Raw genomic sequence first — 14,596 nt, 5'->3', positions numbered from 1 at the left:
GCTGGCTTTATACACAATGATTTGTTTATGCCAAGGAGTTGCCAGAGCTCCTCCACAATGCCACCAAGAGTCCAGGATACAGGAAGGCAAGAGTGGGAAACGTGGTCCAGAGGGACAAGAATTCTCTCATTAACCCTGAGCGCCCGTAAACACTCTCACAGACATTCAACACTTCATCAGACTGGCCATCATTAGGAAAGCCTGTTTGAAAAACAAACTCTTCATCTGGCTGGGGATGGGAGTCAAAAGGTGTCATTTCATCTCCAGCATCAATGTCTAATCGGTACTTCAGTTTATTGTGATAGACACACCTGGATGGATTTCTTTATTCACTCATTCACTCACTCACTCACTCAAACATTCACTGAACCTCTACCAAGGGAAATGTGCCAGGTGAGGTATTATCCAGAGAGCTAAGGGTCAAAAAGCTCCACACTCAAGGAAGTTAAGAATATTACTATGAAATAGATAATTTCCATTAAAGCCTTACTATTCCAAATGTGGTTCACAGAGCATGGCATCTAGAAGCCTGCGGGAAATGCATAATTTCAGGGCCCTCCTCAGGACTGCCTGAATCAGAAATATGCATTTTAACAATGGCACAGAAGATCCACGTGAATATCCAAAACTGCGAAGCATTTACACATCCCTCCCAGGAGCTGAACGCCAACTCCTTTTAGCCTGAATTAAGTTCAGATCTCAGCTGCAAAACCTGCCCTAAGGGCTCCTGATCATAATCCTATTTTCCCCCATCTACGGACTCCACATCTGGCTCTCTGCTATTTCATAGGAGGAGCAACTTGCAGCCTTTCCCACACAAAGTGGAAACAGAGAGAGGACCATGCTAGCTACTGAAGGCCTATCACTCATGCATGTGAATCTCAGATTCTCTATGCAACAAATTCTGTTATTTCCATTCCTGCCATGTTTTCAAGAGCTCCCAAAATGCCTAGTGATTAAAAGAAGTAACAACTTAAGAATTCAGTGACTGAGGGACTTGATTCAAGCAGTTTATATGTTAAACACAATGCATTGTCGCTGTACATTTTCCACAATGAAAAGAGGGGTCTCAAAGTAAGACTCCAAATTATTAGAGTTGAAAAAAATGAGATTCAGCTGGAGAGCAAGTGCAATTGGGAAATGCTTATGACAGAAGAGCCTGCCCTTGATCGTCTACTCTTAACACTGCAATGTACACACACACACACACACAAGTATATGGTTAATATTAAGAATTTCAAATATACATATACACATTTTTTATGCACATGCTGGGATTTTTTACTTATCTGACATCATTTCAAGTACTTATAATTTGCAATCCCGGAGACCCAAGATGCATGGGAATAGTTCTTTGTTTTACTTAGGACTATTAAAATTTTTTTCAGGAAGTTCAGTAAATTGGCAATCACCAAAACCAGCAATTCTTGAGCTTATTGGCCTCAAAATTCCTTTACACTATTGAGGATCTATAGAACTTTTGTTTATTTGGGTGGTATATCTCAATATTCACTGATGATTTTTTTTTTTGCATTTTAAAAAAGTACTTTAATTAGTGAAGAATTGAGAGACTGACAAGTTTTTGAAATTATTTAATCAGATAATCCATTTCCCAAGCATTCTGCTCAGCTATGGTCTTAACTGTGTTTGCCTTAACTAGCACCTCTTTTAAAATAATCAATAATTGATTCATTTAAAAAATAACAAACCCATTGCACATGAACATAAATAGCATTCTTTTATGAAAAATAACTTTGTTTTACAAAATAAAGCCAATTAATTGAGAACAGTAGTGCTTTTTACATTTTTAGCATCTTTAGTGTCTGGCTCAATAGAAGACAGCTGGATCCTCCCATCTGCTTCTGTAGTTAATGTGTTGTTATGTCACATGTTTTCCAGCCTCTGGAAAACTCCATTGTACACTTACGAGAGCATGAGAGTGGAAAGGCAATCAACATCGCAACAAGAGTGACAAACAGGAAAATAGTTTTTTCAACAAACGGTGCTGAGACAACTGGATATCCACATGCACGAGAATCAAGTTGGACCTCTGCCTCACATCACACATAAAACTAATTCAAAATGGGTCAGATGGGGAGTGACTATTAACAGGAACAGTTTTATTTGGGGGGATGATGAAAATGTTCTGGAATTAGCAGTAATGGCTGTATATACAGTATATAATGTGAATATACTAAAGCTACTGAATTTGACACTTTAAAATGGTGACATTTATGATATCCAAATCACATATCAGTAAAATAATGAATCAAAGACCCACATATAATAGCTAAAACTATAAAACTGTTTAAAGAAGACACAGGTATAAATCCATGACCTTAGGCAACAGTTAGTTAGCTATGACACAAAAAATCACAAGGAAAAAAAGAAAAAACAGATAAATTGGATTTCATCAAAATTTTTAAAATTTTGACACCATCAGACTAAAAAAACCCACAGAATGAGAAAAATGTCTGTAAATCATTTATCAAATAAAGAGTCTGTATCCAGAATATGTGAAGAATTATTAGAACTCAATAATAAAGCAACAATCCAATTTTAAAATAGGCAAAGGATCCAAATAGACAGTTCTCCAAAGAAGATAGACAAACAGCCAATAAGCACATGAAATGATGGTCAACATCATTAGCATCAAGGAAATGCAAATCAAAACCATAATAAGGTATCACTTCACACCCACTACGACAGTTTATAATCAAACAGATAATAACAAGTGTTGGCAAGGATGTGGAGAAACTAAAACCCTTATACATTGCTGGTGGAAATGTAAAATGGTGCAGCTGCTTGGGATAATAGTCTGGCAAACTATTCAATTCAAAAGATTAAACACAGTTACTCTATGGCCCAGTAATTTCACTCCCAGGTATATACCCAAGGGAAATGGCAAATTTTACTGGAATATTCACTGCAACATTCTTCAAAATAGCCAAAAAGTGGAAACAACCCAAATTTTCATCAACTGAGGGTAAACTGTGATCTATCCATTCAATAGAATATTATTCGCCAATTAAAAGGAAAGAAATACTGATACATGCTACAACATGGATGAACCTAGCAATTATGCAAGTGAAAGAAGTCAGACACAAAAGATCATTATGTGACTTCATTTTCATCAAATGGCCACAACCAACAAATCTATAGAGACAAAAAGTAGATCAGCGGTTACCTAGGGCTGGGAAGTTTAGGGGGAAAAGGGAGTATGACTACTAAAGGGCATAGAGTTTCTTTGGGGGATTGTCTGATTGTGGTGATGGCTGCACAATTCTGTGAGTATCTTAAAGTTATACACTTGAAATGGATGAATTTTATAGTATGTAAATTATATCTCAGTAAAACTCCTTAACCTAAAAGAGGCAAACAACATCTTAATATTATTTTGAAAATAGTTTGAACACTCAGGGACCCCCTGAAAGGATCTCAGGGACTCCTGGGGGTCCCCAGAATGTACTTTGAGAATCACTGACCCAGACAAAACATCTAGTATGGTAAACTTCCTAGCAGCCATCTTCCCCTCCCCCTCTTTCTCCTTTGGAAGAGAACCCTGATTTCCAGGCATTGACCTCTCTCTCCCCCATGCAGACCACCACCAGAAAGAAAACTGATTCCACTCTGAGTCCGAAGGCACCTTAAGCTAATCACACACCTTAAGCTAATCAGCATCAGAACAGTGATTTCACTCACTGTTCAGGGTGGCATGTGACCCAGGAGGTCTGATCAAAATGACTGCAGGACTTTTGCTTGGAATGCTGAGTTGGAAGTAGTTTTTCAATTCCTCTGGAGGGTGTCCCATGAAAATGTGAGAACTGGAACTGCTATAACCATTTCACTACAGTCTGAGGATAAAGCCTCACAAAAAGGCAGGATAGTTCTTGAATTAGATCCCTACTTAACTCAAAATTTCTGGATATGTGATCCTCTGTGTGTGTGTGTATGTGTGTGTGTTAGTCACTCAGTTGTGTCTGACTCCTTGCAACCCCATGGACTGCAGCCTGCCAAGCTCCTCTGTTCATGGGATTCTCCAGGCAAGAATATTGGAGTGGGTTGCCATTCCTTTATCCAGGGGATGTTCCCAATCCAGAGATCAAACCCAGGTCTGCATTGCAGGCATTTTCTTTACCATCTGAGCCACCAGGGAAGTGCTGATCCAGTAAATATCTTTAATGTTAAAGCCAGTTTGAATTGGAATTTGTCAGTTAAGAGCACCCAGCTGATATATTGTCCAGTGATGTGGAGCTAACAGTACTGCATCCTCCCCATGGTCAACACTGGAGAAGGAAACGGCAACCCACCCCAGTACTCTTGCCTGGAAAATCCCAGGGACAGGGGAGCCTGGTGGGCTGCCATCTACAGGGTCGCATAGAGTTGGACACAACTGAAGTGACTTAGCAGCAGCAGAAGCAGCAGCAGCATGGTCAATACACTTTGCCTTCACTCCGAGGACATCAAGAGATAAGATCTTAGCAGAGTATTGAAATAACATTACTTTTCTGTCAGAATATACTTAACACAAAGAGCTGGCCCATGTAATCTAGGCCTAAACAAATCAGAGCTAGACCACGGTATTTAACAAATTGCCTCTCTCTTCTATTCCTTTAGTGTCTGATAGTCACTGTACTCTGAATGGCACTCCAGATGAGTCTGATAGAGAAAAGAGTTGGGTCGTCCTTACTAACAGAACATGAGTGGCTGTTACCCGAACCTAGTGCGGATTTCACCTGCAGGCTCATCGTGGGGCCTGATTTTGAGCACATATGTATGTTTGCATGTGACCCCCAATTCCTGTTCAAACAGATAAGGAACTTAGGATGCAGTAAACAATTTTCTCCTTTTTAACTAAATTAATTAGAATAGTATTCTGCATTTGGGTGATTTTTTAGCATTTACAACATGCTTTTATAGATTTCATCTCAACAACCCAATAGAGATTGGCAATTGAGGAATTATTATGCCCATTTCAGATTAAAAACAGGAGGCCCAGTGATTCACTTGAGGTCTTACACAGTCAGAAAGTGATGGAGTTTGGGCTTAAAGACATTAGATTCCAAGCCAGAGCCTTCACACTATTTAGGAGTAAATCCAATATACCTTCACATAATAGTAAGACAACAGTCAGTATATTTTCAGTTCTTACTGTGGGCCAGGTATTAAGTACTTGGTATATATTGCATGGGCTTCCTAAGTGGCACTAGCGGTAAAGAAACTGCCTGCCAATGCAGGAGACATAAGAGACGCAGGTTCGATCTCTGGTTGGGAAGATCCCCTGGAGACGGAAATGGCAACCCACTCCAGTATTCTTGCCTGGAGAATCCCATGAACAGAGGAGCCTGGTGGGCTTCAGTCCCTGGGGTCACAAAGAGTCGGACGCAACTGAAAGCGACTTAGCACTAGCACTATATATGGTATGTTTGATTGTTACAACAAGAGCATGGAGTTGTACCATTACTACCCCCACTTTACAGATGAGGAAACTGAAGCCAAACTGGTAAAGTGACTTATCCAAAGTCACCTGACTAGTCAATGGTTAGAGCCAGGGTTCAAACCCAGGCAAGTAGTACTCTGGACCACAAGCTCTCAACCACTTGGCCATGCTGCCACTTCAGCAAGAGCAGAGATGCTTGCTCTACACAAGACAGGGTGTAGCTGCACAGAACCCATGGGCTCAGCAAGGACTGAACTGATATTTAACAACACAAGCTACAAAGGATTATCCAATAATTATTCTTGCTGCGGAATTTGATCATACAAAGAGTGCCTAAAATAAGCCAGGGCTCAGCTAACATCTTATTAAACGTTACTAACAGTTTTGTTGTAACAATAATTATTACTCAATTTGATCTATTCTGAAAGACACTACTGCTTACTTAGCCACCAGCAGTTCCCCACCCCCTAACACACACACACACTCCCCTCCATTACTTCCATGAAGTCAAAGTCCATCTCCCATTATAGAGAGTGAGGAGTACAGATACCAAATATTCACATTTCTAGACTCTTTTACAGCTAAGTTATGGGTATAGGATTCAATCCTGGGCAATGGGATCTAACGGGAGGACTGATGGGAGCCTCCAGGAATGGTGTTCCTCTATGATAAAAAGAAATGCAACAGGCAATCCCACCTCTTACATGGTGGATGTGTTAGTACCTGAAGGACATTCACAACCACCTTATAATGAGAACTCTAAGTGACAAAGGAGACGAGCTAAGGGGGCAGAGTAGAAAGATGGAAAGCGCCTGGTCCATGCAGAGGCTGCTGAACAACTCTGAAGCTACCCTGCCTCGGGACTTCTCATTAGGTAAGATGATAAGTGTCCTTATTACTCTAGCCACTTTAACTCAGCTGCTCTTTTACTTGCAGCCTAAACATCCTCTCAAGTCTCAGGAGGCAGCTGCAGAGAAGCAGGGCTCTGGATTCTAAGTCAAATGACACGGCTTCAATCTACTTATTTACCAGGTGACTCAAGTTGCCTAATCTCTCTGCACCTCATTTTCTATACCCATAAAATTGAGGAAATATTCAATAACACAACAAAATGGAGATAACACAGGACAGGATTGAACATCACATGAGATAATATGTATAATAATCTGTCAATAGCAATGTTTTACTCAAAGGTAATTGGTCTAGGTAACAGATAAACTATAGACTTTATAAACTGGAGACATCCATTCTAACCCAAATCCCTTATTTTACAAAAGAAGAAACACTGATTCCAAATGTCAAATGACTCACTACATGTCAAACTGGTTGGTAACATAACTAAACTATGTATCTCCTTATTCTCAACCCAATGAGGTCATGCTATCCTCATGATGACAGGTAATGAGCCACATTAAATACTGGATCAGTAGCATTTGTTCATTCAGCAAGTGTTTATTGACCACAACTATATGTCAAGTTTGGCTCTAGGTACTGAGACTCCTTGAAGAACAACAACCATAACAAGAGTTCCTACCCTCATGAATTTAACAGCCCAAACAGAAATTATGCAATCTACATCTACAAATAATTATTAAGCACCCACTAGGAGATCCGGAGAAAGCAATGGCAACCCACTCCAGTACTCTTGCCTGGAAAATCCCATAGATGGAGGAGCCTGGTAGGCTGCAGTCCGTGGGGTCGCCAAGAGTCGGACACGACTGAAGTGACTTAGCAGCAGCAGGAGATCAGTCCTGGGTATTCACTGGAAGGACTGATGCTGAAGCTGAAACTCCAGTACTTTGGCCACCTCATGTGAAGAGTTGACTCACTGGAAAAGACCCTGATGCTGGGAGGGATTGGGGGCAGGAGGAGAAGGGGACAACAGAGGATGAGATGGCTGGATGGCATCACTGACTCGATGCACATGAGTCTGAGTAAACTCCAGGAGTTGGTGATGGACAGGGAGGCCTGGCATGCTGTGATTCATGGGGTCACAAAGAGTCAGACATGACTGAGTGACTGAACTGAATGGACTGACTGAGGTGCTACACACAGTGCCAGAGTTTCTATTCAAATACAAATTTTTATAATTTTCCAGCCAATTCCAATAATAACAATCATGTTTACCAGGACTCAATAAAGAATAAATAATATGAAAAGTCTACAACTTACACAATAAAAATCAGTATTAAAAATGGCAAGCTCATTAGAAGGACTGATGAACACTCTGCCAGCATCTGAAAATGTGGATGGAATCGGGAAGACAACTAGAACTCTACTCTGCTTGAAACAGCATGACTGAATGAAAGAAGTGAGAACTAAGCCATGTCCTTCCACAGTCTCCAGACTTGCAGGGTTGGCTCTGTTGGAAAAGACCAATAGAACCAACTCATTCGAAAAGACCCTGATGCTGGGAAAGATTGAGGGCAGGAGGAGAAGGGGGTGACAGGGGATGAGATGGTTGGATGGCATCACCGAGTCAAAGGACATGAGTTTGAGCAAACTCCGGGAGATAGCAAAGGACAGGGAAGTCTTGCCTGCTGCAGCCCATGGGGTTGCAAAGGGTTGGACATGACTTTGCTACTGAACAACAACAATGGGGAACATTCAGCAACTCCCTTCCTTCCCCAGGCCCCTGCCTAGTGCCCTAGACTCTCCTTTTGCTCCCTATCCAGTTGGAATCCTCTTTCACTTCTACTAAACAGTCACATGCAATTGACACAATGGAACAGCATCCTAGATCCTATGAAGAGACAGAGCAAGTGGCTGTCAGGCTGCTGACGCTGAGCCATTACACTGAAAGTTTTCTTTGTCAAGTTTTCTTTGTCAGCAACACAAATCATATACTTTGGAAAAGAATATTTAAAACCTATTGTTTTGCCAAAAAAAAAAAAAACATACTTCACACCTTGCATGGGTTATAGATGGAAAATTTGTGTAACACTCTATACACTCTCTTAACTTTGTGATTCTCTAGACCGGAGGGAAAAGGCAAGCAAGAAACAAAAGACAGATGGATTCCCCAGGGCATATACTAGTGACTTCAAAGGTTTGTTTTTTTTTTTTAAATCACTTTGTCTTTGTCCTAAACAAATGGAAAGGTTTTTGTGACCTTATGCTCAGAAATGTAATATCAATTCCCAGGTTTGAAATACTCTAGGCAGGTATAATGTCCAAAATCACCAAAATCATCTTTTGATTCATTTTAATTGATTAAATGATAATCACCATTTGGGGGCAGATGTGCTTCCAAGTAAAACATTTGATTTTCTCAAGCAATGCCAAAATCAACATTTGGAACATAGCATTTTAACCTCTTTGGCATCAGTTGGGCCATACAAACTCTAATGTTCCAAACTGTTATTAGACTGACTACAATCTACTGTTTGCCAGATCACCAGACAGCACATACATGTCCTCTGGGGACTATTTATCCATTCTAAGGAAGATTCCCTCCCATAAACAGAAAAAAAAAAACAAAACAGTGGTGTCAACTCCAAGTGAGACAGGACAGGGCAGATAGAGGGTGGAGACAGCTCTGGAAAAGTCAACAGCCCCACTCTCTGTGACTGACCCCTTTATTACCTACATATTCAATACGGGTTAAAGTTCCCGTACACCCACTTGAGGACTCAAGGTAAAATGGGCAAACTCCTCTCTCTGAAACACAAGACAACACATGCCAAATGTTTCCATGCAACACTGTGGCAGCAGAAAAACTGCCTATCCTGCTAATCCTTTTATTATTAAGTTTAGCAGCAGTGCTTAGTTCAAAATGAAATCCAAGGTTCTAGAGAAAAGTCAGTGGGAGCCCACTTTAATGGGAGGTCATGGAGCACTACATTCCTGCCGGGAAACTTAGCCAGTTGTCAACTTACAAGTTAGGAGTCACTGTCCCCGTGTCACTAGCTCCCACAAAAAGAAAAAAAAAGGCGGGGGGTGGGGGGCGGGGGGAGACCATTCATTAATTCATTCTTAGTTAACACAGCCCAGAAGCAGATTCCTGCCACTGGGAGACGCTGCTTCCATTCATATCTCAACAGAATGGGTGCCCAGTGTTTTAAAAACAGCTCAGTCAGTCTCAGACCTTCAAGACTTGAGTAGGTGAGAAGAGGAAATTCCAGAGATAAATAAGTAAAGAGACTTAAAAGTCAAAAGCTAATAGTGCTGAACCCTAACATGACCTTTCCAGGTTGTGTGCCCTGAGTCTTCGGAGAGGGCACACACGTGCCTACATATACAAACACTGAGAGTGCGCTCACACACACACACACCATTGCATCTCACAGATCTCCTGCAAGCCCAGAGGCACTTAAGTACTGGAGGATGGAGTTGCCATCAAAGCTGCCTTCGCCTACACAACTCTGGCCTTCTCCAACTTGGTCCAGAGCACATGTCACCAATATCCCAAAGGGCGATTTCTCCCGGGACCCAGGTCCTGCAGCATTCCCTCCCTGCTGGCCTCAGAGCCCTTTTCCCTGAAACACTCAGATTTCAAAGGATTCCTTTGGAGGTAGCTCCAGTCCGCGCAGCGTGCACCATCCCTTAAGGCTTGGAGCCCGGGGCTGCCTGGCCTCTCTCACTCCCGGGAAACTTCGCCGCTGCCCCACGCTAAGAAGTAAAGGCCACCGGTAGAGGGGAGGCAGGGAGCTGGAGCAGATCCCTGGGATTGAAGGCACCTTCGGAACCCAGGCGCCAGAGAAAGAATGAGTGGATCCATGCTGATGCATGCCTTCTCCACGTGGAAGAAGGAAGACTGGGCGACATGCAGGTACCTCTCTGGGTTCTCAGAACTCATATTTCCCGACAGGTTAGGAAACAGAGGGGTTAGAGTCCCCCAGGAGGCAGCTGCCCTGTGTCCACTATCCTAGGTGCAGCGAGACGTGAGCGCAGTGAGTAAGCCAGAGGAAGGGGCCCCGGGAATTGATAACGCACGCCCGGTGCCTGCGGGGGACAGTCCCCCACCCCACCCCCCATCCCTTAGTAGGGCTCCCAGACTCAGAGCGGAGGAAGAGAAATCTGGCTTTCTAGTAGGCCCCCGGGTGGGTTCCTTGCCTTCGCGCGCACGCCCACCCGTAGAGGCCCCCCAGTCCCACGCCCGACGCCTAGTCCGCTCCCTCGCCCCGGCACCTGGATGTGGCAGGAGATCTCCGAGTCGTCCAGCAGCCGGATGGTGCATTTCATCTCCTGGCTGAGCGATTTGATGCTGGAGCTCCGAAAGTGGATCATTTTCATGGTCCTCCTGCCTCTCGGCACACAGTGGCAGGAGGCGAACATGCACCGCGGCCCGGGGAAGCGAGCGGGAGGCTCGGGGCCGGCGCGGCGCTCGCCCGCGCGGACACACACACACTGCCCTGGACACCCGGGCGCGGCTCAGCCCCCGGACAGCAGCGACAACCGGCGCCTGCAGCCACACATGCCGAGCGGCCAGGGCGCGGCAGGCGGGTCCCTCCCTCTCCACGGTCCCCTCCCTCCGCTCCCTCGCCTCCGCCTCGCCCGCTCCTTTCCCCGCCTCCGCCCCTTGCGAGCGCTCCTGCACCTCCCTCCGCTCGGGCTCGCTGGCCGAAGATGCCCGGGGCCCGTGCCCCCCGGCGGGCGCGCGAAGCACTCACTCCCACGCGCGAGGAGCAGCGACAGGAGAAGGCGGAGAGCGGGCTGGCGCCGGTGGCCGGGACGCCCCGGCAGTGGCCTGCTCCGCTGCTGCCGCCGCCTCTGCGTCAGGCTGGGCCCGGCAGCCTCCTCCCTCTCCGGCCGCGATCACTCTGGCTCCTGAGCGAGCTCGTCCCTGCCCCGGCTCCCCCACGCGCCCGACAGCGCCCTGCTCTGCTTGGCCCCAGCGACTTGGCGGCAGGCAAGGGGGCGTGGAGGGCGATCCAGACCTACACCCGCAGGGAGGATTCCACCGTGGGAGAGGATTATTGGACCTCACGAACCCCGAGAATAGCATGAGGCCCTTGCCTCGGTACAACAACAATAAGGCTAGTAGTCACAGTCGCTGGTACTCGTGAGGAATTTTGTAAGCCTTTGTTTAATATTAACTGAGAGTCAGTCTCCTCTGAGAAACTCAGAACCTTCCTTAATCAGTTTCTCATTTGTCTCCCAACACCTCACTAAGATCTTTGGTAGCAGCACTTTGGGCTTCCCCGGTGGCACAGCTGATAAAGAAATCCGCCTGCAATGCAGGAGACCCTGGTTCGATTCCTGGGCTGAGACGATCCCCTGGAGAAGGGATAGGCTACCCGCCCCCGTATTCTTGGACTTCCCTGGTGGCTCAGATAGTAATCCACCTGCACTGTGGAGACCTGGGTTCGATCCCTAGGTTGGGAAGATCACCTGGAGGAGGGCATGGTAACCCACTCCAGTATTCCTGCCTGAAGAATTCCACAATCAGAGGCTCCTGGCAGCTACAGTCCATGGGGTGGCAAAGAGTTGGATCCCACTGAGCACAGCATGGCACACAGACCTGGGGGAGAAGGTCTTTATTCTGCCCATTCCCCCTTAGAGAGTTCCTTCTGCTCCCTAGGAATGGATTCTATTGCCTGAGAATGGAGGTGTGACCTGTCCAGTTTTAGGCCAGTCTCTGCACTTGGGACCCTGAGATTCCACCTCCAGGATGTTGGGGATGGGAGTCTTCTGCCCCTCTGTCTTTCCTAGGGTGGCTCAAGCCCCTGTGTGATGTGCTGATAGGCCCAAGGGGCAGCTGTGGAGGCAGGTGGACTGAGACTGGAGTGGAGTCCAAGCCGTCCAGAAATGGGAAAAGAGGGAGATTCTCTCCCTGCTGCCCTTTTCTGAGCTCAACAGGTCATTATTAAGGGGTATTTGTTACAGGAAGGACTCATTGCCCAACTGTCAGCTCTTGCTTCAGAGGCCCCCATCCAAAGATATGCCCTGTCTTTGAGTAGGGAGGGATGGTCTAGTTATTTCACCTAAACTTGATACACTCTGATGGACCATATATACTCTCAGACACCCCCTTGGGGTTGGCTGAGGCTTGCCTGAGGTCTGCACTGCAGTCAGATTCCTCCTTCTACCCCCTCCTGCTTCCTCCCTGTGTTGATGGCTAGTATAAATACCCTGATGTGAAGAGCCGACTCATTGGAAAAGACCCTGATGCTGGGAAAGATTGAGGGCAGAAGGAGAAGGGGACGACAGAGGATGAGATGGTTGGATGGCATCATCGAATCAATGGACATGAGTCTGAGTAAACTCTGGGAGATAGTATTAATAAGTCTGGCATGCTGCTGTCCATGGGGTCACAAAAAGTCGGACACGATTGAACAACTGAACAACAAATAAATAACCAACAGGCCAAATTCAGTCTCAGCATTTGCTTCTGGAAACTCCAAACTGTTAAGATAGGAGAGTAGAGTATATTTTATTTAACAGTTGATAGCTTGATTATTGCTTGTTACCATTTAGATAGTAATATGTGGACCTCCATGTGTAGTCTTTCCTGGGCGGAGGAATGTTAGAGCAGGATCTGAAGGGAAGGTCAGTGTGGAGAGTCTGGGATTGCAGTCTTGGCCCAGCTACTGGCCAACACTGGGAATCCTGGGAAAGACTCTTTATTTCTTTTCTCAACTTCAAAGGTGAGCACATCTCACAGGTGGCTGAGAAACTGGGATGAAGCAAGGTGAGACACGTCTATACTCTGTAAAGCTCCACGTGCATATGAGATGGAAGTGTTGAGGGTGTTCCAATCCCATATGAAAAGTACACTTGGGGTTGAATCATCTCTCCCAACCCAAAGAGCAGTTCTAAGACAGCCTAGAGATCAAGGAAAAGTCATCATGCCAGACAACCTAAACTTTTCTTTCAAACCTATATACTTGTCCCTCATTATTGTAGCAACCTTTTATCTCTGAAAGAGTCATGCTCAATACCCTAAAATTTGAAATTCCTCAAATTTAAAGGAAGCAGAAGAGAAAGACAGGAGGGAAAAGGACAGAACGAGGGTCACCCAAAGCAGAATTGCAAGCAACAGTCTTTGAAGAAATGAGGAGAATCTGAGATTGGCTATCTGGCCTGGTATGGAAGGCTGAGATTCAACAACTTTAATGTACAATTTGGAAGCCCTTGGAATACATGGAAAACAGCTGGGGAAATTACTGCATATGGTCACCTGGAGTGACCTTCTCTTCTCTGAAGAGAAGGCTTTTAGAAACTGAGTGGCCATGAAGAGCAAGATGTATTCAAAGAATGGACTCAAGGATAAGCTTAAAACTGGACCACTTAAGAAAAACAATGACACACTCAGAGTCCTAAATTCTCAGTTCACAACCTTTTAACAACCTGTATGCTTTCAATGACAGTGCTAAAAGTATTATCAGTTGAATCACTAAAAAGCCAACTCAAAATCTTTTCTACATGTTGCCAAATGATAAAGTCAACTGAGTTACCAGCCTCACCAGATTTCATGTGGGAGAGATAGTTACCATCAAGAAAGAGTGGAAATCTGGGTGTAGAAATGAAACCATAAAGGAGGATTTGGATAATTCCTAGGAAATCAAGTCCCCAAGCCCCTCTTGATAGCAGATCCAAAGCCTCTTCTTCCCTTATATTAATTAGGCTGTTCCTGCCTTGTTTGAAGACCCTATTCCAATCTCACCTGAGGCAGTTACCTTGGAAAGGGCAGTCAATCTCCTTGCCACACTTCATCCACCAACTCTGGATACTGTTAATACTTAATATTAACTCTTAATATTGGAGTCAGATCCAGACACCCACAGAAAGCCAATTACAAAGTCAAACCCAAGGAGAGAAAGAATTGCAAGGTCTTGCTAATTTAAACAGAAAAGTATGTATATAAATAAACCTAAATCTGTTGATTTGAGTGCACTTTCCAGTGACTCTGGTTTCAATGTACCTTCTATGTAAATTGATTGACTTCTGGTCTCAGCTAAATGAAAATGAGAAGAAAATTCCCTGATATTTGTAAAGGAAAAAGTCCAACGAATCACGGAGAAGGAAACACTGAAGTAAATGTTCATATATAGACAGCTCATCTCTCGTAATGATGAACCTGAGGGGGCCTCCACCACGGCTTCTGGAGAGTTGTTGGTGAAGGAAGCACCACCATCTTTGAAAAGTACCACAGTGGCTGTTCTCTGTGATCAGAGGTGCTATGAAAAACCCTGCAGCTGAAAGGAGCTCCCT

At 44.7% G+C, this 14,596-nt stretch overlaps 1 protein-coding gene across 3 annotated transcripts in view; it reads right to left on the bottom strand.

Annotated features, from left to right (window-relative positions):
- The window catches only part of FRMD3 (FERM domain containing 3), a 356,347-nt gene extending 345,157 nt beyond the window's left edge, over positions 1-11,190 (bottom strand). For 2 of the 3 annotated variants that reach the window (XM_061163768.1, XM_061163767.1), the window contains exon 1: positions 10,571-10,861. In XM_061163768.1, coding sequence (XP_061019751.1) covers positions 10,571-10,717 — 147 coding nt within the window. In that variant the 5' untranslated portion in view covers positions 10,718-10,861. Of the gene's footprint in view, positions 1-10,570; positions 10,862-11,052 lie in introns of those variants that run through there. The other variant, XM_061163769.1, reaches the window with a different exon arrangement.
- Between the last annotated feature and the right edge of the window lie 3,406 nt (positions 11,191-14,596).

This window comes from Dama dama, chromosome 16, assembly GCF_033118175.1.
Source record: "Dama dama isolate Ldn47 chromosome 16, ASM3311817v1, whole genome shotgun sequence".
Lineage (NCBI taxonomy): Eukaryota > Metazoa > Chordata > Mammalia > Artiodactyla > Cervidae > Dama > Dama dama.
The sequence above is the reverse complement of the archived record's forward strand: the minus strand, read 5'-3'. Positions and strand labels throughout refer to the sequence as shown.